Source organism: Gracilinanus agilis, chromosome 2 (assembly GCF_016433145.1).
Source record: "Gracilinanus agilis isolate LMUSP501 chromosome 2, AgileGrace, whole genome shotgun sequence".
Lineage (NCBI taxonomy): Eukaryota > Metazoa > Chordata > Mammalia > Didelphimorphia > Didelphidae > Gracilinanus > Gracilinanus agilis.
This window is the reverse complement of record NC_058131.1, coordinates 380,304,911-380,332,502: the sequence shown is the minus strand read 5'-3', so window position 1 is coordinate 380,332,502 and position 27,592 is coordinate 380,304,911. Positions and strand designations below refer to the sequence as shown.

Here is a 27,592-nt window from a genome sequence, read left to right as displayed (position 1 = left end):
CCTTCCTTCCTTCCTTCCTTCCTTCCTTCCTTCCTTCCTTCCTTCCTTCCTTCCTTCCTTCCTTCCTTCTTTCCCTTACATTCTTTCTTAGTATCAGTTTTAAGACAAGAGTGACGAAGGCTAGGCAATGGAGGTTAAATGACTTGTCCAGGATCATACAGCTAGGAAGTATTTGACACCAGATTTGAATTCAGGCCTGGTGCTCTACCCACTATGCTACCTAGCTGCCCCTCAGATCTGTTTTTGACATATCCTATTTATGTTACCCTTGGCACTTAACCTGTTTGTATCCTTAGGTATATTTTTAAGACTAGAAAGTACATACAAAATCATAGATCTGACCCAGAGAGGGGAAATAGTAGTATAATTGTGATTAAAACTCTGTTTTCCTGAATCAACTCTATTAAATTAGGTGCTGCAGTGGGTAGAATGCTGGGCCTGGAGTCAGAAAGATCTGAGTCCAAAAGTAACCTCAGAAACTTAATAGCTGTGTGACCCTGGGCAAGTCACATAATCCTGTTTGCCTCAATTTCATCATCTATAAAATGAAACAGAGAAGGAAATGGCCAACCTCTCCAGTATCTTGGCCAAGAAAATCTCAGATAGGGTCAGGAAGAGTCAGATACAACTCAATAACCACAGTAGCAGCAATAGGTAGGCCGGGCTCCAGGTTAGGTAGTTGAAAGGTGAGCCGGTGCTAGAGGATACCAGAATGTTGGCCTTCTGCCCTGAGGAGTGACCGAGATGCTGGGGGTATTTTTACCCCAGGGAGTTAGTTAATGCCAGTGGCCTGGGCCTCCTGTACCCAACATTGGTGCTTTCCAAGTCAATACACCAACCAGCATTTATTAAGTAAGCTTTGGCCTAAGCAAAGGAAATACAAAGAACGGGGAAAAAAGAGCTCACAACTAGAGAGGGGAGACATGACAAGCAAGATGTATTACAGAATAAATTGGAGATCATCACAGCAAGCACTTAATATTTGATGAATTAAATTGAATTGTTGACAGGAATCACAAGAGAAAGCATGGTGTGCCTCACAGACACCCAGCTCTGCCTGCTAGTGACTAGCACTCACTGCGTGACGTTGGGCAAACAAATTAACTTCTCTGACCAGTAGTTTCCCCCTCTGTAAATTATGGAGCTGGATTAGATGAGGGATGTCAAACTCAATAGAAATGGGGGCCACATATGGATTTTGAAAAACACAAATTTATGTTATCTATGTTATATTTTTATTTAAATGTTTATTTCCCAATTACATAAAAAATAAAAACAAAAACACCTTACCTTCCGTCTTAGAATCAATACTAAGTTCCAAGGCAGAAGAGCAGTAAAGGCAATGGGAGTTAAATGACTTGTCCAGGGTCACACAGCTAGGAAATGTCCAAGGCCACATTTGAACCCAGGACTTCCCATCCCCAGTCCTGGCTCTCTATCCTCACCCCCACCAATGACATTTGAATCTGGCTCTGGAGCACTCTGGAGTTTTGTGGGTCTCAAGTTTAGCACCCAAGTTTGATGATCTCTAGGGTCCCTTCAGGTTGTACAATTCCATGATTCCTTGACTTGGGGTGGGCTGGGGATAGGAGAGCCTGTTTTGCAGAGGACTTTTACTTTACCTTAGGTGGGCAGTCAATCAACAAGCATTTGAGTGTCTGCCATATGCCAAGTGTTGGGAATTCAAAGATGAAATGGGAATTGTTTCTGTACCCAATGGATTGGTTTTTGTTTGGCAAGACAGCAGGTCCACATGTACAAAATATATGTGTAAAAAAATGTGAGTGGGGTTTTGGGGGGCATGGGGGGAGGCACTAGCAATTGAGAGGAATCAGGAAAGGTCTCATGTAAGAGAAAGTGCCTGAACTAAGCATTGAAGGAAATGAAGGTTCTAAGAGTCTGGAGGTGAAGAGAGAGCACATTCCAGGAATGGGGGACAACCTGTACAAGGTTATGGAGACGGGACAGGGACATCTCCTATGAGGAACAACAAAAAGGCCATTTTGATTGACCAAAGGGAGTATAGAGTATATGTAATAATAATAATAATAACAGTAGCTAATATTTCTATAGGACTTGCATTGTGCCAGGCATTGTGCTAAGACCTTTATAATTATGATATTATTTGATTTTCCCAACAACCCTGTGAAGTAGGTTCTGTTATTGTCTTCCTTTTACAGATGAGGAAGCAGAGGTTAAATGACTTGCTCAAGGTCATGTAGCTAGTAGCATCTAAGGTCAAATTTGAAGTCAGGTCTTCCTGACTCCAGGCCCAGCACTTTATCCCTGCGCCACCACCTAGATGCACCCTAAGCATTGTATAGAATCTGGAAAAGTAGGCTGGATCCAGGATGTGAAAGGTTTAAAATGCCAAACAGGATGTGTACTTGGTCCTAGAGTTCATGGGAAACCATTGGGATTTATGGAGTAGGAGGGTGGCGCTGTCAGACCTGTGATTTTGTAATATCACTTTGGTGATCACATGGGGGATGGATTGGAGAGGGGAGACTAGAGACAAGGAGACCAATGAAGTCATTGCAATGGTCCAGGAAAAAGGTGATAACATAAAGTACTCTCATGCACTTCAATCAAAATCAAATGAGGAAACTTGCTGGGTTCCTGGGGAAAAGAGAAATCTATTTTTTTTCTTTCTTTCTGAGAATTGATTATAAAAAACAAATGTGATTTCCTCTTAGGAATCTCCAAGGATACCATTGAAAAATACAGGAACTTCAAGACCCTCACTGAGGTGGTTCAGGATGGGAACAACTTTACCTGGATCAATACTTACCCAGGGGGTCAAGTCGTAACTAACAAATTCACCATTGGCAAGGAGTGTGAAATGGAGACCATGGGAGGCAAGAAGTTTAAGGTGAGGGATGACATGGCCACCCCAGGTGTACCCTCCCTCCCTCCCACCCTGGAGGGGGTTCATGGGGAGGGGGTATCCTTTTCATTGTCAGAGACACACACACATGCTGAAGTTACCTTAATTTTTGGAAATGGTTAACCTGACGTCTTATCTTGATCTAAGTTCCAGAATAATTGGGAGGATAGGATTTGGACCTGGAACATTAATTAAATCAGGTTGGTAGGTCTGTGGAGAAGTATATTCCAGGTACTTCCATGGATCCATGCTGATTATGCTCCAGCTATTAGCTCTTATCAGCCTGGAAAGTAATATTTGGACAACTTGGGGGCAAAGATTGGGAGGTGGGAAATTTATCACCATCCATCTTCTCCCCAGCCTATGTTCCTTCAATCTTGCTCTAGTACCTGAAGCAAATGCTTGCTCATTCTACCTTAGAGACATTTAATGCCTCTTTTGTCTACCAGAGCAACCTTCCACCAGACTTTTTCTACCCTAGAATTCACTATCCTGGATCTCCTTCTCCCATTCCATGCTTCCCCTTTATGGCCCCATCAGGAAGTTCCCCAGTTGCCTCCCATAGGGCTTTTATGTTGTTTCCAGTTTGGTTTGCACTTGGAGAAACTCAATGGTTTGGGGATTGTGTCTGTTTTTAACTCAGGCCACAGTGCAGATGGAGGGAAACAAGATAGTGGCGACCTTCCCCAACTATCAACAAACCTCAGAGATCGTTGGAGGAAAACTGGTGGAGGTAAGTTGGAAGTTCACCTCAAGAAATCCATGGTGGAGAGCAGCTAGGCGGCTCAGTGGATAGAGAGGGGAGGTCCTGGGTTCAAATCTGACCTCCTAGCTGGGTGGCCCTGGATAAGTCACTTAACTCCAATTGTACCACTCTTCTGCCTTGGAACAGATTCTTAGTATCAATCCTAAAACAGATGGTAAGAGCTTTAAAAAAAAAAAAAAAGGAAAAAGAAATCCATGGTAATCTTTGAACTGTTGGCTGCTCATAAAGAATGGCAATATATAGTTCAGCCTTGAAGAATTTGTATCAATTGACATTTCAGTGAATGCATAGAACCTTCTCTGTTAATAATCTGGTACCCTTACTTACCATCCCAAGTTCAAGACCAGGGGTTTTTAATATTTTTGTGTTTCATGGAACCCTTAACTAAATCTGATGAAGCTATGGATTCCTCAGAATAATGTTTTTGAATTCATAAAACACAAAGGATTACAAAGAAAAACAGATTTATCAAAAGACTTATCAAACTAGATATTTAAAAGTTAACTGGTTCTAGGTTATGAATCCCTAAACTAGAAGGAACCTCAGAGATTATCAGGTTCAACTACTTTATTTTTTCAACTACTTTATTTTACAGATGAGGAAACTGAGGCCCAGGGAGGAGAAGTGAATTGTTAATGGTCACATAGGTAGTGCCAGACTAAAGATTTGAACACAGGACTTCTGACTCCAGAATCAGTACTCTTTTCTCTTCTCTCTCCATCATTCTCCAATGCCACACTGTACTTTCTCTTCTTTTTGAGGAATTCTCAGGAAATTCTTGCCACTTCCCTGAAGTCCTCGTTCTAAGGCAGTGATTCCCAAAGTGGGTGCCACTGCCCCCTAGTGGGTGCTGCAGTGATCCGGGGAGGTGGTGTTGGCCACAGGTGCATTTCTGAGTTCAATAAATAGTTTCATAGTTTCAAAGTTCAATGTTTCTAATTTACAGCTTTCTTTACTATATTTTACTAAAAGGTAGAAACATTAATACATATATCTTTCCTATTAATTGCTATTAAAATTAAAAAAAATTAATTTCCAGGGGCACTAAATAATATTTTTTCTGGAAAGGGGGTGGTAGGCCAAAAAAGTTTGGGAACCACTGTCTAAGGGCTAGAGACTGTGAATGGTAGACTTTTCAAGGTGGAGTGGGATAGGAGGAGATATTCTCATTCTCTACTAGAGTGAGGCCTTCAGTTTTATTTTACCTTGGCATGACTCAACATCCTTAGAATGCTTCCCAATGTTTCCCACAAAGCTTTCTTTTTTTATCACTCTCTCTTTCCTCTCTGACCTTTGGATGCTGTGACTGAAAAAGAGATACACTCATTCCTCACTGTTCAGTATTAAGACATTCCTAGTGTAAAGGGGTCTAGTTTGATATGCCTTGGGATGAGGTACTTGGCTTGTGAAATGATCTCAATACTCCTGCAGACAGAGGCAGCTAGATGGCTCAGTGGATAGAGAGCCACACTTAGAGACAGGAGGTTTTGAGTTCAAAACTGACCTCAGATCTTCCTAGCTATGTGAAACTGGGCAAATCATTTCACCCTGTTTGTCTCAGTTTCCACATCTGTAAAATGAGCTAGAGAAGGAAATGACAAACCCCTTCAATATCTTTGTCAAGAAAACCCCATATGGGCTTATGTAAAGTTGGACATGACTGAAAAACAAGAGGGGTCAGAGAGGAGGAAGCTCCTGCTAAGCTGGAGATTCCAGCCTGATGGAAGGAGAAAGAATACTGGGTCTGGAGCCCAAGCATGAGGTCCAAAATTTAGTCTTCAATTCACAACTTCTGTGATTTTGGACCTATCCCATTTTCCTTCTTCTCTCTTGGCCTCCTCACCTGGAAATTAAGGAGGCTGGGTTCCTAAGAGCTTGATCCCCAAGCTCCCTTCCAGATCTAAATCCTAGAATTCCTCCAGAAGACTAGGGGATAAAAGGGAATTTCATGATCCCACCAGTTGGAGAACCAGAGTCAGGGTTATGGAAATCATGAGCTGTAAACCCAGAGCTAGAAGAGGCCTCAGAAGCCATCTGGAGCACACTCTCTCCTCACTTACATATGATAAAACTGGCCTTGAGGCTGGATTTGAACCCAGGTTCCCTGATGCAAGAGACAGCCCTCTTTCCATTCTATGGGAAGTAACATGGCATGATGGACAGAGTGGTAGACTGGGAGTCAGGAAGTCCTGGGTTCAAATCTCTTCTCAGATACCAGCATGAGACCCATGAGTGAGTTTCTCAGTCACAATTTCCTCAGCAGTAAAACAGAGACAATAATACCTATTTCATAGGGTAGGGTGAGGATTAAATGAGGCAATATATGGAAACTACTTTGAAACTCTTAAAGGGCTATTAGAGCATTAGCTCTTATTATTACTATGGTGCCAGAGTGTCAGAGCCAGAAGGACCCTTGGAGTTGTCTTGCTATTCCCTTTATTTTATAAAAAAGGAAACTGAGGCCCCAAGAAGGGAAGCCACATGCCCAGATTCAACTATTTTTGCTAGTACTTCCCAGGCCTTGGAATTTATGAGACAGGTCTTGGGCTTCCCAATGACAAGAACTAGATTTGTTCAAGAGAGGAGCCTGAAAATCTCAGTGATTTCACCCTCCCAGAAGGACCTATTTCCTGTCCCCTGGAGGCATCTGACAGTCTCTTATGATGGTGGATCCCAGAATTGGGCTATTCTGCCCCCCCCACCCCCAAACCTAGTTTGTACAGAGAACAAAGAGAAACTGCAGCTTTTTGGACCTTGGAGACTGGGAGCTCTTGGCCTACCTGTTTGGAAGACAATCACTCCTGCAGGGAATGATAATGGCTCTTAAACAGGAGTTTCCTCTCAATCAAGAATACCTCTTTTCTAGAGAGCTTTGCATTGTAACAACAACTTTCTTCCCCAAATCTCTGTGAAGAACTGTAAATTGTGCAATAATGACTATTCTCATTTTTTTTTTAAATAAACCTGAGCCTTAGATTTTCATCAGTGTAGGGAACCTTTTCTGCAACTTGAGAATTCTCTTGGGGCACTGAGAAGATAAATGACTTGCTCAGGAAGGCACAGTCCATATTCCTGACTCTAGGCTTGAGCTTGCCCAAGTTTCCTCAGCAGAGTCAGAACTTGAACTCAGGTCCCTTACTCCAGGTCTAATACTTCTGTTTTCCTATACCACATTGTTTCTCTTCCATGTCACAAAAGATCCTTTGAGGTAGGTAGAAGATACTAGATTTGGGACTGGAAGAGATATCTATAGCCATTCCCATTTAGAAGGTTGGGAAAACGAGGCTCAAAGAAGTGGCTTACTCAAGGACACAGAGCTGGATATTTATCCTGTATAAAGCTCGTTTTGTGTCTGTTTGCATGTTGTAAGCTCCTGGAGGCCAGGGACCATCTTTTACCTCTTTCTGTATCCCCAGTGCTTAGCACGGTGCCTGGCACAGAGTAGCTGCTTAATGTTTATTGACTTGAGAAGCAGCAGAGGCAGGAGCAAGAATTTGGGCCTTCTATCTTTCCCAGGCTCCCCCCATTCCCCATGCTTTCCCTCCAGGATTAGCTGCCATTTCCACTGCCTCTATCCATCAGAGTGTAAGCAGCTTGAGGATGGGAGCTGAGTTTTTCTTTGCTGAAATGCTTGCTGACCTCCACTTTCTAACCTAATTTTATCCTTTTATTTATTTTTTCTTTTTTAAAGATCTCCACTAGCGGAGGTGTGACCTACGAAAGAGTCAGCAAGAAATTGTCCTAGGCAACTAAAATTCCGGAACCTTCCCTGCAGGGATAGGGGAAAAACTTCAATAAAGCCAGTTTTAAACACAGACATCTACAGTGATTGGGAGTGTCTTGGTCTTAAGAAGTCAGGAATTTTTGATGTCTTGAAAGAAACATCCTGTGTTTGAGGACTGGGGGTGGACAAGAGGAAGATCTTGGGTTTATTTGGATTAAGTCACAATGTTGGGACGTCTGTCCTGGGTCCTCACCACTTTATAGTCTCCTAGGAAGGGTTAAAAGGCAGAGAGAAGGGGGAGGAAGAGGAAGGGGAGAAGGGGGGTAGAGAAGGAAGAGGGGAAAGAGGAAGGGGAGAAAGAGGGGGGAGGAAGAGGAGGAGGAGGTTGTGGTGATGGTCTTTCCATCCCAGTCTCATCCATAATGGCAGGATGACACCATGTGTAATTCCACAATTAGTACCATTTTGGATCTGGGTATCCAGGTGGTTGACAATAGCCTTTGCAAGGGACAGCTAGGTTGCACCAGGCCTGGAGTCAGGAGGAGCTGTGTTCAAGTCTGACCTCAGATACCTTCCTAAATGTGAGCCTGTGCAAATTATTTAATCCCATTTGCCCAGCCCTTGTCTTTCTGGCTTGGATTTGTAATTTGGACAGAAGGTAAAAAAATAAAAACAAAAGCAGGGAATGGGTCCCAGGGTAGATAAAGCCAAGGAAGCTGAGAATGGGGCATTACAAGACTCTGTAGCCAGGTGGGGATGTAGGAAATGATGGACACAAAAGGTCAAAGGATTGTGGATTTAGAACTGGACAGGACCTCAGCCCGTTTCAGAGGAGGAAAGTGGGGATCGGGGAGGCTAAGTATTTTGTAAAGTTCCCCCAGGTGGCAGAGGCAAGATTTGGATCCAGGCCCTCAGACTCTAAATCTAGTGCTCTTTTGAAAGCACCATCCTGGCCTCCTTTGCCCAATGGTCCCTGCATACTCACTCTACATTTAATTAATGTGCTGTACTATGTGGGACAGCAGTGGATAGAGTACTGGGCTTGGAGTTAGGAAGACTCATCCTCATGAGTTCAAATCCAGCCTCAGACTCATACTGGCTCTGTGACCCTAGGCAAGTCACTCAATCCTGTTGGTCTCAGTTCCCTCATCTGTCAAATGAGCTGGAGAAGGAAACGGCAAACCATTCCAGTATCTCTGTCAAGAAAATCCTAGATGGGGTCACAGAGAGTCAAATGCTGTTGAGAAAGACTTAACAACAATTATGTGCCAGGGAATCCAGACACAAGCAAAAAGAAAAATAGTCCCTTCCTTCCTTTTAGAAGAGAACACATAAAAGGAAGCTGAAAAGCTATAGGGTTGGGAGTTGGGGGGAAGGATTGAAGCTAAATTCTTTTGAGGGAAGCCTGGGTGGGCCCTCTCTCCAAACAGAATTTTGTGGAAGACCTCACCAATGGGAGAAAGGAACTGCAGGCTCCAGGAATATTTTCTTGCCTTTCCCTGAGACAGGTTGCTAGGCTGAATGGGTCCTAAGAAAGACTGACTCAGGAATTAGTACCAAACTTGAAGTGAGAGAACTAGTTTAAGTCCTGGATCTATCCACTGCTCTGATACAATGGCCAAATCACTTCACCTCTCTCTACTTCTCAATTTTCTCATCTGTAAGATGGGGATAATAATATTCCCTTAGAGCAGTTTGGTGGCACAGTGGATAAAACACCAATCCTGGAATCAGGAAGATCTGAGTTCAAATATGACACTATTTCTTACTTACCTACTGATACTTACTAGCTGTGTGACTCTGAGCAAGTCACTTAATCCTGTTTGCCTCAGTTTCTTCATTTGTAAAATGATCTGGAGAAGGAAATGGCCAACAACTCTGGTACCTATGCCAAGAAAACCCAAAAAAGGGTGACAGAGTCAGACACGATTGAAAAACAACTAAATAATTATTTCTTTATCTGAGATACAAAGAGAAAGGCTAGCATTAAAGGGAGACGTGAGTTCAAATCCTGCACTTAACTAGGTGACCAAGGAGAAGAGTGTCCCAGACAGATCCCTAATTACTAATATTTACATATTTAACTCATTAGGTCCTCACCACAATCCAATGAGATGGATGCTATTATTAACATCCTCATTTTAGATAAGGAAACTGAGGCAGACAGAGGTTAAATGATAAGCCGAGGGTTGTACAGCTAGTGTCTGAGGCAGAATTTGGTCTATTTCTACCACCTTGCAGTCTCAGGTGGTAAATTATAGATGAGTTACCTTCTGCCTCTGAGAAGAGAATTACCACAGGAGGGAATTCCCTATGCGGGCATACAGATAAGATTAGGTGACCATGCTTTATACGCTTTGGAGTACAAGGGATGATGGTTTTGTGTGTTGAGTCTTGGCTCCAGACAGATTTGTAATGTCCTTGCTACCTGGCCATCAGTCCCCTACTGCTCATCTTGATGACTGCCCCAATCATGGCTCATTTCCCCAAGAATGGTCCTTCCCCACCACCTCTCAAGTTCATCATTGTACCAAGACTTATTGCTAATTAAGTGAACTAGGTAGGCATTAAATTAAACCAGCAGCATTGTTCTTCCCCCTCCAGATTGAATAATTGCTTATAATGAGCTTGGATAATAAGTCTCTAAATAACAGCGAGTTAGCTGTAATTAGGCTGAAAAACTCAAAATCTCTTCTTTGGAACAAGGGCAAATACAAACTCTAGGGTGGAAGTGTAGCAGCCTGATCTTTTGCCATCCAATTCCTCCATCCACTCCTCATTCCCAGTCTTTTTTTAGGAATGGGAATCTTTTCTTCCCAAGATACCCAAGGTTCAGAAAATCCTCTTGTGAGAAACTTGTGTGCCTAGGCAAGTTATTTCCCATGATACATTTAAAAATTTTTTAAATTTTTCACATGACACTTATTTCTTCAACCACAAAACTGCCTATTTTGAAAGCACATTGTATAAATGAAATACAAGATATAATTAAAAAAAAAAGTAACCTACCTTCCTAATATCATTTTTATGCACAAGAATCTTCACTGGCTCCCTATTGCTTTAGTAAATTTGAAGCCTATTAACTATCTTTCTTCAATGACACCTGGGTATGTGATCTCTCAGAATACATTCTTTCTCCAAACTGACCTTGAGGGGAGGATACTCTCTCCATGCCCACCAGGTGGGGCTCCATTCCCTACTGCGGCCACCTTTGAAACCAACCCTTTCCAAGGAGGGCATTTGTTTTTGTGTTATCAGGTGACAAACACTGCTTTGGGTTGTAGATGTGTTTAAGCTAGCGTGTATAGCTATCCAAGTTAAAGCTTCCAAGTGTGCCCAGGAGACTCTTACCATCCAGAAGAAGAGAGACACCCTCAGCCCTGTCCTAACCTCTTCTGGGTTCCATTTTCTCATTTGAAAATAGGGGGGGTTGGCCAAGTCCTAGCTGATCTGATTAGTTTCTTTCTAATACCATGATGCTCTGTGATCCTACTACACACACGAGGGGGTGGTGGTGGTGGGGTAGGAGTGGGGGTTGGGGTGGGTAAGGATGTATCTCACATTCTTCCCCCTGCAATATATTTGAGAAATATTGTGATATAGAAACAAATTAAAATTTAAGGAGAAAGAAGAGGGGATAAGAGAATTTTGGAAAGTTTTTAATTAAGTTTTATAAAAGGGGAAGGTAGGAGGTGTGGTGCATAGAGTGCCAGGCCTGGAGACAGGAGGTTCTGGGTTCAAATGTGACCTCAGACTCCTCCTGGCTGTGTGACCCTGGGCAAGTCATTTAACCCCCATTGCCTAGGACTGAGCACTCCTCTAACTTGGAACCGATACACTGTATTGAGTCTAAGATGGAAGGTAAGCTTCTTTGCTTTTTAAAAGAAGGGAAAGGTTTTTTAAAAAAAGTTTTGTAAGTACGAAAATTAGTTGGTCAGGAAGTCTGCCTGAACAACAAAAAACTATCAACAACAAAAAGTCTGCCTAAACTATCAACAAAAAAGGCAAATTAAGGCATCAAAACAAATAAAACTGGCATTGATTTGCCAGAGTTTGCATAGAACCTAACATATATTATCTCTCTTGTACCTAAATGGATAGTGTACTATGGGCAATTTTGCTGGTGAAGAAACTGAGGCTGAGGTTAAGGAGTCACACAGATGAGTGTCAGAATCAGGATTTGAACCCACATCTTTACAATTAAAACTCAGTCTGATATTCTTCCATAACATCACTGCTTCCAAAAGAAACAACTCTGTTTCAAAGTAGCTTCGCAGCATATATTCTTTTAATGAACACCTTCACTAGTTCTTATAATTAAATGGACTGTCATATGCAAACTTGGTTTTAAGTGTGTAGGGGAAAAGCTTCTTTGGCTAAATTGACTAAATTATTCTTCCTGGAAATCTCATTAACACCAGTGATTGGATTAGCAGAGTACATTGTATTTTCCTTTCTAAGTTCTTCAGACACTTTTCTTGGGAGTCTAGCTCCTTCTGAGCACTCAGAAGCCTCCCCAGAAACATTTAATCCCCAGCCCTGCTCTAAGAGCTGCCTCTTTCTCCCACTGGAGTCAGGGGAAACATGGACTCCCAGGTGATTCAGCCAACAAGTCTAAAGACTAAATGGAGGGGGGGGGGGGCTTGAAGGGCTGTTTTCTTGATGGAGAGGGCAAGAGAGGAATTAGGAATTTAGGCCAGGAAAGAATTTCATCTAATCCAATCCTCTCACTTAATAGATCTGAAAACAGAGCATCAGAATTGTGAATGGCCTTCCCTAGTCTTTTTTTTTTTTTTTCCTTAAACAGTCTAAGATTTTTAGTCCATCCAGCACATGGTACTTTCCTCAGTGACTCAGATGTCTAGCTCCCTCCTAGCACTTGGCAGGAGCTGAGATGGAGCTGTAGACTCAGCTCTCTGGGCTCACCTGAACTCAGTAGATAGGAGTGGAAAAGAGGACAGGTATGGGAGACAGAATGCTACTTGTATGACTTTGGACCTTGCTTCTCCTCTTGGAGCTAATCATGTAAAATCAGAGTTGTACTCTGTAATCCAATTTCGGATTAGACGACCCACTTTTAGGTCGGGCACTACCTACATTTTATACTTCAGTGATTCTAAGTACCAGCAGACTGAAGAGCCTACCTGGTTGATAAGTCCCAGCTGGGTCCTGAATGTGACACAGCATTATGGAAATGGACTCATAAAAGTAAAGAATCGGCCTGCCTCCTCCCTTCCCCTCTCCCCCTCCCTGATTTACTGGATAGAAATGGATTTCCTAGGAGCACACTTACCAGCAGTCAGATAAATCGCTTCCTGGGCATCTCTACATTGCTAATGTGATTTAGGACTCCATCTGTGGAACCTGCACTTTCCCCCAAACTCCCCCTCAATGCCCTTTGCAGCAAACTGGCTTTCTCATCTCTGGTCTCAGGAGCTGTTTCTCCCGAGGTCTCTGTGTCTGAGTCTATAAAGAATCTGCCTCCCAATAGCCAATTACATGGGTTGTCCATCCATCCTTCCCACAAGGACGTGTAATGGAGCGAAGCTTTAGTGAATTCTTGGGAACGGAGAAAGCCCTGGCTTCCTCTCAATCCGGGAGTTGAACACAGCTGCTCACAAACTGAACAGAGCCTCTGGGAGGCCTTGTTGGCCCTGATCACCACCCTGGCTGCTATGCGCTATTCATTAAAGGAAAAAGGCAGAAAAACTACTCCTCTCTCCACGGTTGAGTCTAATTGCTCTCGGCACACCTGGCATGACCCAAAGCTAGCACTACAGGACCTCATTCATTTGGAACCAGCTGATGATGCAGGGTCTGTGATCACTAGACCATCTCAGTCATTTAGGAAAAGAAGGCCTGATAAGCCAGTTTGTATCATAAACAAAGACTGGGGGATTACCTTGAGAAAATAAAATCTTACTCTCTCTCACTTAAAAAAATGTTAGCACTCAGTTCTCATTCCAATGATATGTGTCGATTACAAGCCTTGTGTGCCTGTCTTCACATCTTCACAGTCTAGGCTCAAATGACAACTTCTCCAGGGATCCTCCTCAGATCCTCTCAGCTATCAGCTCCTCTCTCCGAGTTCCCAGGGCATGCTGTGGGTTCTACACATTTTTTTCTTATCTCTTGCTCTTCCCAATAAGCTACTTGGGGGCAGGGATGATATAGAAATTCTCATTCATTTGTTGTTGCTGTTCAGTTGTGTCTGAATCTTTGTGATCTGTGGGCTGTGCAGTCCATGGCGTTTTCCTGGCAAAGATCCTGGGGTAGTTTGCCATTTCCTTCTCCAGTGGATTAAGCAAGGAAAACTGAGTTAAATGACTTGCCCAGGGTCATCTGGGGCTGGATTTGAGCAATGGTCTTCCTGACTCCAGGCCCAGTGCTCTATTCACTGAGTCACCCAGCACCCTTGCACTAAGCAAACACTCAATGGACTGGGGGGGAGGGAGGCCCAGGAAACTGGACTTAGGAAGGCCCCTGGTTTCAAACTCTATCTCAGACATTTATTAGCTATATGACCCTAGGAAAATCACTTAACATCTCTGGGCTTCAACTTCTCATCTGTAAAATAAAGGAGTTAGATTGGCCTAAGGTCCTTCCAGCTCAAATTCGAAGACCCTCTGAGGGTTTGGAAACTTTCACTTCATATTGCCCCTGGCAAGCTCCTAGGGTAGAGAGCAGCTAAAACAGGGGATGAAAACCTTAAAGCAAAAGCTTTTATTTTAAATACAACCAAAATTCAGTTTTAGATTGAAGAGTGAATTCAGAAGGCATTGTCTGATGATTGAGATGAGGCCTGGCAGTAGAGTACAATTAGATTCCAATCCATGGGAGGGCTCTGCTTCTGAAATGAGGAAAGAAGTCCAGGAAAAGACTGCATGACACAGGACAAGAGAAATCAGGTTAGCTATTTATTGGGGGAGCTTTCCTCCAGGGGCCAGCAGGGAAAGAAAGGAGAGAGTTTCACCAAATGGAAGAAAAGGCGAGGCTGGCTGCTGGATTCCGGTCAGCCCTTAACCCACACCCCTGAGAGAATGCCCAATAAAATAGTGTAGAGACCAGAACAGCTCACAAATGATAAAAATAGGTCAGAAGAAACTAACGCCAAATTTCCCAATGCTAAATGCTTGACAGTACATCCCTCAAAGGCTTCATTTTGTTTGCTATTTAGGTTTTCATCTGCTCTGCTCACCTTCATCCTACTTATTAATAAAAACTTCATCTTTTCTAGGCAAGGGAAATAAACTCTTCCGATTAGATTGAGATTAATTTAGTGATCTGACAAGGCAGAAGGTAGGTGAGTTCTTGGTGTTGTGGTTTTAAAGAAGTTGGGAACAGGTCACGGATTTCTCCTAAAAGTTACTTTAGGAAAGGACCATATGTTGCTGGAGGGACAATATCCAACACTCTATTTTCTACTCATCCCCATCCTTCTCTCACATTGTCTCCTCCCCAAATCCCCAAGAACATACTGAGCATGGGTCACGCAAATCAGAGTGAAAAATGTATTATTGCACATTGTTTATATTGTTTTCCTGTGAGCCCTCTGGATGGACACCAGCCCTCCCCAATACTGCCTTTCAATCTGACATCAAATATCAAATGTCCTGACAGTTCTCCCCCAGCATAAACACACCTCTGCATCTTTACAAATGTTCCACCTCTTGCCTCCATACAAACAAAAACTTAGGCCAGGTTCCCATCCCCTACAGAGGCAGAAGGAGAAAATAAAACAACCCCAAACCTTTGCCTACTCTTCAAAGATCTTATCTAGGGGCTGGTTCTGCAGAAAACCCGGGTAGTGAACAAAGTTTCAAACAAGTCTAGGGGCCACCTGGAACTACAAAAGGCTTAGGAAATGACCTTTGCTGATTATTCCTTTTCCTTCTGACAAAACAAAGTCCAGCTATCAGCTTTTAGTAAGCAGGCCACAAGATAGTTCAACTTGGAACACATTAGAATTATGGGCAGTGCATCATTCACAGACAAAAGTTTTTTTTTTTTTCCTAAGGAACCTTCAAGTAACATTAAATCCCTGATATAATTTGTAAACAAGACATCTTGCTGAGCGAAAAAGCTAAGTCACTTTAGGAGGCAGCAGCATCTTAAAATACCTACAAGGCAGAGTGACATTTGAAGTTTAAAAAAAAAAAAAAGGTAAAAAAGAGACCCATCCACCCAGTCCCAGAAGGCAGGCATTCAGATGTGTTTCTCATTAAAACAATAACAAAACAGTCACAAATCTAAACAACAACAACAAAAAACCCCCAAACATACATTAGACTTCTAAGCCAAGGAAAAACTGCACCAACACTTGGCATTTTCTGGAAGAACCAAAAAACTTCTCAGTGTTATTTTACAGTGGTATAGCTGCCATTGATAAGAAATAAAGTCTTTTTTAATGATAAAAACGGGAAACATTCTTTGACTAGTAGTCTACCCAGGGTCAGGTAGTTTGGCCACCAGCCAGGTCCTTCTGATTCCCTGGAGTCCCTGGAAGACAGATGCAAAGTCCTTTCTCTACAACCAGCTTCTTAGGGAAGAGTTTCAGAGGGAAATGTTCTTGGTGAGGTATGTTATTGCATTTTTCCACTCTCGCAGTTTTAAAAAGGGCAAAGGTCTCCATAAGTCAGTGCTTCAACAAGGCCAGGGGGGAAGAGGCCCTAAAGATAACCAAGCTCTGCGGCTGACATCCTAGCACATCTCGCAGAACAGCTGACTGCCTGTTGGGCCATGAGATCCCTCTCATTCGCCCGCGCAAACACACAGTCTTAGGACGGCTTTATTTTATCTGTCAAACATCCGGCTGGAAATGAGTGATGTCCGCTGAAGTAGCTACTCCCGTAAGCCATAGAGATGCAGTGTCTTGGTTCTGCTCCAATCTGCCTGGGGAGGGGTCCTGGGATGGTGATGGCCTGGACTGCTGAAGGCTGGAGAGCAGAGTAAGGGTGGTACAGAGAGGGGTCGCTGCTTCCCGACAGCAGGCTCCCAGACTGGTGGGGCTGCAGGGTGTCACGATAGGCTGAGCACAAGTCTTGCACGGGGGTCTGGAGGTGGGACAGAGTGGCTGCTGGCTGGGGGAGTGGATGGTGGAAGGCCGGCTGTTGGAACAACACCTGGGTGGGAGCCTGATGTGTGCCTGGCACCAACATGTGGGGTTGCAGGGCCAGTGGCTGGTTCTTTACTTTGTTAGCATCCTTGAAGTCATTGTCAAAAGCCCTGGAGGGGAAGAACCAAATGAGTATTAGGTGAAAGTTTGGTGATAAGAGTAACCATCTGGAAATTTTAAACTGATTATATGCCTTATAATAATAGCAATTTACATTTATTTATTTTTACATTATAAAGCATCTTCCTCATGACAGTTCTATGAGGCAGGCAGTGCAATAATTATTCCCATTTTACCAGAGGAGAATGAGGCTCAGAGGTTTAAAAAGAAGGCAGAGGGAGATAGCTAGGTAACACAATGGATGGATAGAGTGCCAGGTATAGAGTTGGGAGGACCCGAGAGTCAAATATGGCCTTGGATACTTCCTAGCTGTGTGACCCTGAGCAAGTCACTTAACCTCTACTGCCTAGCCCTTACCACTCTTCTGCCTTAGAATTAATACTTAGTATTTGAAGAGAGAAGGTAAGGGTTTAAAAAAATAAGGTTCTGTATCTGTTGGTGATGGAATACTATTGTGCTCAAAGAAATAAAGAACTGGAGGAATTCCATGTGAACTCAAAAGTCCTCCAGGAACTGATGCAGAGTGAAAGGAGCAGATCCAGGAGAACATTGTACACAGAGACGGATACACTGTGGTAAAATCGAACATAACAGACTTCTCTACTAGCAGCAATGCAATGATCCAGAGCAAGGCTGAGGGACTTATAGAAAGAAAACTAGCCACATTCAGAGGAACAACTGTGGGAGGAGAAACACAGAAGAAAAACAACAACTTGAACACATGGTTCGATGAGGATATGATTGGGGATGTAGACACTAAACGATAACTCTAGTCCAACTACCAATAATATGGAATTAGGTCTTGATCAATGATACATGTAAAACTCAGTGGAATTGTGCATTGGCTAAGTAAGGGGGGTTAGGGGATTTGGGGAGAGGGAAAGAACATGAAACATGTAACTAGGGGAAAATATTCAAAATTAAAATAAAAAAGAGGTTCCTCAGCTATTAAGCTTATAGAGCCACATCTTCTGACCCCCAAGTTTAATGCATTCTCTGACATGCTGCCTCTCAAGAGGAGGGCTAGCCCTTTTTAGAAACTCTCCCCTAGCCTGATGGTGTTACCTGCCTTGTCTAATTGGTCAAGCATCCTGGAAGTGCTGCAGAGTGATTGATGCAGGTGAGGGGGCTGTGGATGTGGTGGGTGTCACAAACACTGTCTCCGGTGTTCTCTCTCAAGCCTACCATGGGGCCTGTGGATATCTACCTTCAAGGCCAATTGAGTAGGATTTCTTTTTGAGGGATTTGGCCCATCACAGCTTTTTTTTCTTTTAAGTAATTAATTTACTTTTCCAATTACACATAGAAACGATTTTTGACAATTGTTTTAGGACATCTTAGGATTCAGATTTTCTCTCTCCTGTCTTGCCTTCTCCTCTCCACAGGTGATAAATGGTCCGATATAGATTATACCAGGGTTTTCATGCAATACCACGGTGCCTTTTTAATGATTTTTCTGATCATTTGGCAATCATTCACTGACCAAATTAGGAATCAAGCAGTCTAAGGTCCCTTGAAACTGCATCAAGGACTCAAACACGAACCATTCTATAGATTTAGCTTGCCTAAGATGCTGCATAATTGACATTTTCATACCAAGTGTTTGGTAGGGAGATTGCTTTTTTGTTGCTGTGCAGATTTCACACACATATATATACACACACCTGAATTATTGTGCATCTCTTTCTCTCTCTCTCAACGGGGTTAGGGGTTAAGACTTACAACAGCATGACTTTAACGCAAGCACTGATCTGCTCCATCGAATAGTGTGATATTCTCTCAAGATCTCTGGTCCAAGTGGGAGAGAGCTGCAGGCAAATCCTAGAGGCCCAAATGCAAGCTGCAGCTACCATGGATGGTGGGAAGTTGTGAAAAATATGATCTGGAAGAGAAGTTAAGATTATAAGTATGATGAAAAATGCCTCCAGGTGAGTTACACTCTCCCTTTATGTCAGGGATCCACCTGATGACTGGTCAATTCAGATCTTCTTCCCTAGAAGGCACAGGTGACCCATGGTACTTTACCAACCAAAGTCCCAGTTCACAGCTCCAGGCATAGCTCCACCTTTCTTGTTCCTGTTCTTCCTCTGTCTCCTGATCTCATGAGGCTGGAGCAAACCAGCAAACTATCTCAAATCCGTCCCTTACACCAATATAAAATAGTAAAAGCCTCAGAACTGCTTTCTTTCTACACCTTTTTCTTCTTTTGATTCTTGACAAGAATCTAGGGCTTTAATGTTCTCTGAACTCCCTTTGCTCAGGCATTTGATGAGAAACAAGCACCATTCTTGAGAATGAATGTACTTTGTACCCTTAGAACAATTTCAAGCTCCTTCAGGCAGCTGGAAGGAGTTATGATTCTCCTTTGGTTTGGAGGAAGGAGTGCTTTAGGTGATATTCTGATGGTTCATCTTGGCCTTCTGGTTAGTAGTTGAACTGTTTCTCCTTGTCTCAGAATTTTGGAGTGATATAGCTCTAATGTGTTATTCCTCATTAGCTAATGTTTATTTCCTAAACATAGATACCTGAGAAAATGCTTTCTGGGACTGAGTAGATGGCACACTAAAATGAATTTTAAGAAATAATAAAGCACTGCTCTGCTTATTAGATGTTTGAGGTGTTGCTACCTAGTTGGACTTAGGCTATAAAAGCTTTTGAAACATCTATAATCACTGACCCAGAGATCCCACAGCTAGGCGTGAATCTCAAGTGGGTCTAAGATAGAATGAAAGGCACCACAAAACACAGAAATATTCACAGCAGCAATTTTTGGATTAGCTGACCATCTACTGGGGAGCTAAACTATCTGTGGCAGATAGATGTAATCTACTCTTTCTGTGTTGTAAGAAACAATTCAGAGAAACACAGAAAGTCTTATAGAAATCAATGAAGAATCAAGCAACAAAACTAAGAAAACAATATATACAATGACCCCAACAAAACAAAAGGAAAGAATGAAAGATTGGATACTATGTGATTATTATGACCAAACTTGGCCCTGGAGAAGGTGAGAAAATGTACTTCTCTCCCTTTCTTTGCAGAGGTGAAGGTGTGGAATGTGAAACATTATGTGGAACATAAAGGTGTGGAACATTGTAGCTACATATTGTCCAACCTTAGTTATGCTGAACTGATTTTTCTCTTTTGTTCACTCTTTGTTATAAGGAATGGGTCACTGGGAGGTCTGTACTTGAAAATGAAGGTGGTCTCCGGGCAGCTGGGTGGCTCAGTGGATTGAGAGCCAGGCCTAGAGATCAGAGGTCCTGGGTTCAAATCAGGCCACAGACACCTCCTAGAGGTGTGATCGTGGGCCCCCATTGCCTACCTCTTCTGCCTTGGAGCCAATACTTAGTATCGATTCTAAGACAGAGGTAAAGATTTAACTTAAAAAAAAAAAAAAAAAAAAAAAAAAAGGTGGTACAGGAAGACTTACATGAATTGATACAAAGTGAAGTAAGCAGAATCAAGAGAACATTAGACACAAAAATAGCAATATTGTAACAATGATCAAAAGTGAAAGACTCAGCTACTCTTATCAAAGCAATTATCCATAACAATTCCAAAGGATTCGTGATGAAAGATACTACCTATATCCAGAGAAAAACATGAAAAAAACTATCAAATTTTTATAAAGAGCTCCAGTGTACTGAAGTGATTTGTTCATTTTGTCATTGTGTTTGACCTCTCTTTCAAAGCAAAATCAGAAGTCTAGGATTTAGATCTATTACAGCCTTCTCATTTTATAGATGAGGAAACCAAGACCCAGAAGTGAATGAGATTTTGCCCAAAGTCAAAGATGGGCAAGTAGGTGATGGAGTGGATAAGAATGTGGGACCTGAAGTCAGGAAGACTCATCATCCTGAATTCAAATCCAGCCTCTGATATTTACTAGCTATGTGATCCTGGGCAAGTCACTTAACCCTGTTTGCCTCAGTTTCTTCATCTATAAAATGAACTGGAGGAGGAAATGGCAAACCACTCCAGGATCTGTGCCAAGGAAACCTCAAATGGAATCACAAAGGATCAGACACGACTGAAACAAATGAACGATAAAACATTTAGGATCACAGATTTAGAGCTGGAGGAGTCCTTACAAGCCATTCAGGTCATCTCTCCTTTCATTTGAGGTCCAAAGAGTCATGACCACCACAGACAGGGAGCGTGGGATCTGGGACTCCCTACTTATCTGCTGACCCAGCCTTCTCCCAGCCCCCCAAAGTGAGCTGTTATCTTCTTACCTTGCAACGAGACTTCCAGAAAATAGTGGACGTATTTCTCTAGGAAACCTTTGGTTTTTGAGAAAGAGAAGATAGGCCGGTTGTTGCAGTGGTCCTTCTCACTGAGTGAGAATAAGAGGTAGTAATCCACATAGTGGGCTGGGGTCGGCATGCACAGGTTCCAGCCAAAGGCCTCTAGGAGGAGCAGCTCCGTTTGCAGAAGCTCCTTCTTACTTAGTACCAGTTGGTGGCTGCACAGGAGGCCCAAGCTGTTCATCTGTTCCAGTTTTGGCACTCGGTCCTCCTTCTCTTCAAATTTGCCTAAAGGAGGGAGGTAGATAGATAAGAAAATGTCAAACGCTTCCTATACAACAGACTGAAGACTCACTACACTAGAGTGTCTGTGAAGGTATACAAGGAATTAGGCATGACTTTATTATTTTATTTTATCCATCCATCCATCCATCCATCCATCCATCCATCCATCTATCCATCTATCTATCTATCTATCTATCTATCTATCTATCTATCTATCTATCTATCTATCTATCTATCTATCTATCTATCTATCTTTAAAACCCTTACCTTCCACCTTAGAATCAGTACTGTGTATTGGTTGTAAGACAGAAGAGTGGTAAGGGATAGATAGGCAAACGTGGTAAAATGACTTGCCCATGGTCACACAGAGAGGAAGGGTCTGAGTCCAGATTTGAACCTAGGACTTCCCGTCTCTAGTCCTGGCTCTCAATCCACTGAGCCACCCAGCTGCCCCTGGGCAAAGTGGGTTCATGCTATACAAGAAGGACAGGGTAAAAACACAAGCAGACCTACCTGGGATGCTTAATTTGAGAATTCTAACTAGGAAAATGACTGCTACAAATTTCCAGAAAGCCCATATCTCCCCTCTACAACACATTTCCAGAGACCTTCGGAAATGGAAATCCTGACCATGTATCTGTCTCTGGTAGTCAGGCATGAAAATGTGGAAACTGCATATTACTGTATCCCACCCCTACCCCACCCAAACCAGTCCTACTCTGCAGGTGACATCCTATGTAGAAAAAACTGAATGAAGAAGCTTCCTAGCCAATGCAGAGTGTTGCCTGGGGCACTGATTTGTTTACAGTCACAGGGTCAGCACCTGGAAGGAGGGGATCAATGGAGATCTTCCAGATTCTGAGGTCAGCTCTCTTCTGGGCCACTTTGCTTCTAGTATAAGCATTATTGTCCGAGGCTTAAAGGATAAGGTGATGAGGAGAGTGAGGCAGCTAGTAAGTGTGTATGTAGTGCAAGACCCAAATTCAGGTATTTCCAACCCCCAAGACAAGTTCTCTTTCCACTACAGCGTTTGTTCTCAACCTCTAAGTCTTAGACTCTACTCTAGTTAAAAAATTCTGCGAAATATGACTTTATATGTGTGATGAGTATCATATTGCTTGCCATCTCAATAGATGGGAGAAGGACCAAAGGGAGAGAGAATATTTGTAACTCAAAATTTAAAAAGGAATGTTAAATGTTAAAAAAATATTCTTTAGATCCCTCCCCTTCCCCAACAGTTGTAGTACTTAGTAGCTATTGAGAAAATAATTAACAGAAAGCAAGTATGAATTAAGCAATAGCTTAAGCAGACTTTTGAAAATTTTCCAAGAGCATCTTTTCAACATTTGAAAGATAGTAAAGTAGCTAGGTGGTATAGTGGATAAAGTGCCTGAGTGCTGGAAGGCCTGAGTTCAAATCTGGCCTCAGACACTTCCTACATGACTCTGGACAAGTCACTTTACCTCTGCTGCAGTTTCTTTAACTATAAAATAGGGATACCTCCCAGGGCTGGGAGGATCAAATGAGATAACTATAAAGCATGTCTCACAGTATCTGGCACACAGAAGATACTACATAAGTTAAATGCTTATTTTTTTTCCTTCTTCTTTCCAGTAATATAAATGTACACAAGATTTCATTCATTCAATTTATCATCATCAACACAAGTTTGCAAAATGTTTTTACATTAACAGCCTGTGAAGGAGATGCTATTATCTTATTTCCATTTTACAGATATGGAAATTAAGGTACATAGAGATTAAATTACTTGCTGGGGTTATACAGCTAGCAAGTATCTTTTGAAGCAGGATGTGAATTCAGATTATACTGTCTCCAAGTCTAGAACTCTATCTACTCTGCTGCCTAGATGACTTAGGTTATAGATAGAGTATTTTGCTTATTTATTATTATACTGAGCCAAGGGGCATATTTTGTGGGTGCTAAATATTCCCCTCCTAGGCATTAAATGGTGTAGCCACTGGACAATGCAATGACTCACCATGATTCCAAAGACTTTCCAATGAACTATGCTACCCTCCTCAAGATGATTCAAGTTGCAAAATGAGACAAGTTTTTGAATACAGATTGTGGGAATTTTCGTTTGACTTTGCATATTTGTTTCAACAATTTTTCCTTTTAAATTGCTTGAGAAAGAAAATACATGCGAGTTAATTGAAAAACAGAGTAAATAAAAGTTGGATATTTTTTAAGTCACCAAGCACTCAGTAAGAATTTTTTATACAATTTTATACGAACCTAAAGTGGACCCTGCCAGCGACCTTTCAGGATGCTTATCTTCCTTCACAACTCAGCTCGGAAGCCATCAATACCAAACCAACTGCTCTGAGCTTGTCATGGGTTGGTTAGTGCTCTTGCCTGCCTCAAATTGCCCTCTATTTACTTATCTATGAACATGTTTCCTCCCAACAAAATAGAAGCTCTTTATAAACAGTTACTGCTTTGTTTTTGTCTTTTCATCACTAGTAGTTAGGAAAAGCAGCTGGAATCATAAATAAGAATGATGGGCTCCAATCCAATCCAACTCAATCTTACCAGCACTTAAAAAAATCCCCCAACCCCTCCAAAACTAAAACCCTTACTTTCTAAGGCAGGCGAGAGGTAAGGGCTAGGCAAACAGAGTTAAGTGACTTGCCCAGGGTCACATAGCTAGTAAGTGTCTGAGGCCAGATTTGAACTCAGGAAGATGAATCTTCTGACTTCAGGCAACCAAAAAAACACATTCTCCTGGGTTATATATGCAGGGAAAGATCTCCAATCACTAAGAGGAATCAAAGAAAGGATTCCCTTGAGAAATGGCACCATGGGAGCTCAGCCTAGAAGGGTCAGGTGATTCCCACCATCAAGTGCAGAGAATGGAGTGAATTTCTGACAAATGGAACAGCCTATACAAAAGCCCTGAGGCAAGAGAAAGAAGAATGAGAGAGCAGGGAATCCCAAAAAGGGTTGTTAGGCTGGAAAGTCCATGAAAGGGAGCAAAGCACAATAAACTTCTTCTGCTGACACCTACTGGCCATTTAACAGTGCTCCAGACAACTTCTCTAAAACAGTACCTCTTTGGCATTCTGGTAAAAGCCATGGAACCTTCTCAAGAGTATCTGTTGCCTACATTCATAATGGAAGGAAATACTAAAATTTCAGTTAGAGGTTAATAAAAATAAAGATTTTTACCCCTGTTTCCCACTCCCTGAAATTTATCATCTAAGGTCTTAAGGTAAAGAATCCCTCTGTTCTAAGAAGCAAATTAGAAGGCAAATTGGTGATCTACATCAATGCCTCATAAAAGGACTGGACTTTGGAGTCCCCCCCATGAAATCCCAGGTCCACATGCCAACCCAACCTGTGGCTCTTCCTGTAAATTAAAAAAAAAAAAATCCCCAGCACATAACACTTAGAAAGTACTTAAATGCTACCTTGAATTCAAGGTCTCATTGTTATATGGAGATAACTCTGGAATCTCAAAGGCTTTGACAAAGAATTCTTCTACCAAACTGAAAGTCTTAATCGGTAGAAAGATTTCAAGTTCGACCCCAATGTCAAATCCCATCTATAGTCCAAGTATCAGTGAAATAGCAATTATTCTTTTGATTCCCAGCAAATCCTGAAAGCCTACTAAGGTGCAGGTATCAAACCCACAAGTGCAAAATAGAGATCCAGGAAGCATGCATAATAATATACCAAAGTCCACATTTAAGATACAATCCATTATGAGATTCCCAAATGCCCTTGTGGTATCAAAAAAAAAAATGAAAATAAAAGGGAAGTAAAAATTCTGATACCCCTTTTTCCCTCTCCTGTTTGTCCCTAAGCAATTTCCCTGGGTCAAAGTTCCCATTGCTAACAGTCAGCCAATACTCAGGATATCTTTCTTCTTCTCTTACCCCCAACTTCAGATCTCTATTAACAAATTTAAAGCTGATCCAATAGGTGAACATTTTAAGGAAGACTTCCCTGTGCCTTATGCTCCTTGTTAATCATTGGCCAATTCTTCATTTCCTTCTCCCGGATGTGAGAGAGAACTGCAATACAGACTGGTTTATATTCCCAAGTAGAAAAACAAATTACACTTCATCAATAAGCCTCTGGCAGAGAAAGCAGCTGCTGGCCTCCAATAAAAGGTTTAACCTATTCAGCAATTTCTCATTTGCCTAATCACTGTGTTCTCTCTTAAGCTAGGTAATCATAAAGCCTTGAATTTTTCTGGTGCTCTTAAAGTTGGCAAAAAACCTTCTTAAGAAATACCTTGTGATAAGTCTTGATTAATGACACATGTTAAAACCAGTGGAAATGCACGTTGGCTATGGGGGGGTGAAGGGGAAAATAAAAACATGAATCATGTAACCATGGAAAATTTTTCTAAAAAAACAAAACAAAACATTTAAATATTTTAAAAAATACCTTGTGATGACAGTAGTATAAATATTGTCTTCATTTTACAGATAAGCAAACCGAGGCTGTGCCAGGTCAGGCTCAGAAGCAGGATCTGCACCCTGAGGCCTTGACTTAAGTCAGGCACTCCATGTACCATATTACCTCTCCAAGTAGGGCAGAGAGATAACTGGGCAATCTGTACTCTAGCCCTGTCTGGATTCCATAAGGGTACTGCTTACTAATATCGATTTACAGGGGGAAAAAAAGTAATTTTTAAAATATTTTCTTAATATTTTTCATTTGAAAATTTCCTTAGCTTATCCTCCTCAGCCTTCATCCACAATAAATATTAAACTTATTCCTCCCTCGGATCTGGGAGGAAGACTGGTACCCAAGTTTTTGCTCTTAGTGGGAGGGGTGTTTAGTCACCAGGGAATGTCTGGACATTTAACAATGTTACAAGGGCTGGAAGTGGGAGAGAAGGAGGACCCCTGTGCCTCAGGGAATACAGAGATATACCATCTGAGCTGGGGGCTGCTAAGCCAGCCCTGGCCCAGGTGGGAGGGAGACCCATGCCTGTTGGCTATAGAGGCAGCAGCTGGGGTCCCGCTGTCCCTCTCTGTTCCCAGCTGTTGTCTCATACGATCTTGGAATGAAATTAAGATCCAAGTAGCAGGGTATTACTTTGGGAGGCAAATTGGAGGAACGTAAAAATTAGGCCAGAGGTCTCCCCCCTCACAGTTATGGGCTCTTCCTTCTCTCTTCCAGTTCCTCCCGCAAATTCTGTTCTCAGGAGGTTGGCTTTAAACATCAAACAATGCACTTCCCTTTAAGGGATGCAGTCTAAGTGAATGCTATAATTAGTTGCTTGGCTTCTGCACGTTCACAGGCATACCACTCCCCCCTCCCCTTCTCTTCCCCCCAGTCACAATCATGAATCAGGGTGAGTAGCCCATTGTCCAGGCTGTACAAATCCGACTCAGCTGTCTCCGCCTTATCTCCAATCTGCCCAGACACCAGATGTAAGAAAAATTCTTTGGGCGAGTCACCTACAAAGGGGTCTTGGGAGGGTCATGTGCATTCTAAAACACCAAAGAAAAACATAACTTCCCCATGGCCACACTCCTTTCTCTTCTTCAAATGTGTATTTTAAGGGGGGAAGGGAGAGGAAGCTTCTCACATCCACACATCCCTTCCCACCCTAGTTCTCTGGTCCAGGACAGAGTTATTGCAGGTGCTGACCTCAGTATTTTACAAACACACAGTGAGTGATCCATCCATCCAGGCAGAATTCCAGAGGCCAGCCAGTTATGTTGGGGCAATGACAGTAACAAAGACATTTCTTTCCTAGGATCAGGAATTTGTGTTTGGAATTGGGCTTCAAAAGAGGAAAGGGTGGTTTTGTTACCTTTTGGGGTGGGGAGTAGGAGGTGGGGGAGATGGGGGAGAAGGGAACCTTGCAAAAGCAAACAGGAGCCACAGCTAACTTTCCTGGCTTCCCAGGAGAAAAAAGACACGACATTGTGCCCTAACTCCCAATCTCTCTAAGCAATGAAGACATTAGCTGTCCACAGACTAGATCTGAAGCAACCTTTGCAACTGGGACCTGATAATGAAAAATTAAACTTTACTGGGGCCTTAGATCCACTGTTCCTCTTGGGGAAGTTTCAGCAGCTTAATGCTCCTTTTTTAGGGAGTACAAATATCTTTCTAAAAATCACAATGGTTCAAACAACCCTTTTTTTACACTACTCCCCAACTCTCTCCCTTTATTTCTACAGGGACACCAGCCTTCTTGCTGTTCCTCATACCTTATTTCTCAACTCAGTTCTTCCTCCTCACTGACACTTGATTTTCCTGGTCTCTTTCAGGACTGCTCAGATGCTACATTCTGCAAAAGAGCTTTCCAGGTCCCTCTGGCTAACAGTACCCTCCTTCTGAGATAACTTTGTGCATATATCTGGCATGTATGTAGTTGTCTGCTTAGCCAGTCAGGAAGTAATAGTGTTTTAAATAAGAGGAGGAGGAAGAGAGGGAAGAAGAAGGGGGGGGGGGG

The 27,592-nt window shown here is 42.4% G+C and overlaps 2 protein-coding genes across 2 annotated transcripts in view; one reads left to right on the top strand and one right to left on the bottom strand.

The window, feature by feature from the left end:
• FABP6 (fatty acid binding protein 6) overlaps positions 1 to 7,398 on the top strand; it is a 95,863-nt gene extending 88,465 nt beyond the window's left edge. Inside the window, exons 2-4 of the mRNA XM_044659846.1 lie at positions 2,661 to 2,872; positions 3,531 to 3,620; positions 7,345 to 7,398. Of these exons, the coding sequence (XP_044515781.1) occupies positions 2,661 to 2,872; positions 3,531 to 3,620; positions 7,345 to 7,398 (356 nt within the window). The remainder of the gene's footprint in view (positions 1 to 2,660; positions 2,873 to 3,530; positions 3,621 to 7,344) is intronic.
• An 8,741-nt stretch (positions 7,399 to 16,139) lies between these two features.
• CCNJL (cyclin J like) overlaps positions 16,140 to 27,592 on the bottom strand; it is a 50,043-nt gene continuing 38,590 nt past the window's right edge. Inside the window, exons 3-5 of the mRNA XM_044661738.1 lie at positions 20,851 to 21,150; positions 18,335 to 18,494; positions 16,140 to 16,602 (exon numbers count right to left, since the gene is read on the bottom strand). Coding sequence (XP_044517673.1) covers positions 16,155 to 16,602; positions 18,335 to 18,494; positions 20,851 to 21,150 — 908 coding nt within the window. The 3' untranslated portion in view covers positions 16,140 to 16,154. The remainder of the gene's footprint in view (positions 16,603 to 18,334; positions 18,495 to 20,850; positions 21,151 to 27,592) is intronic.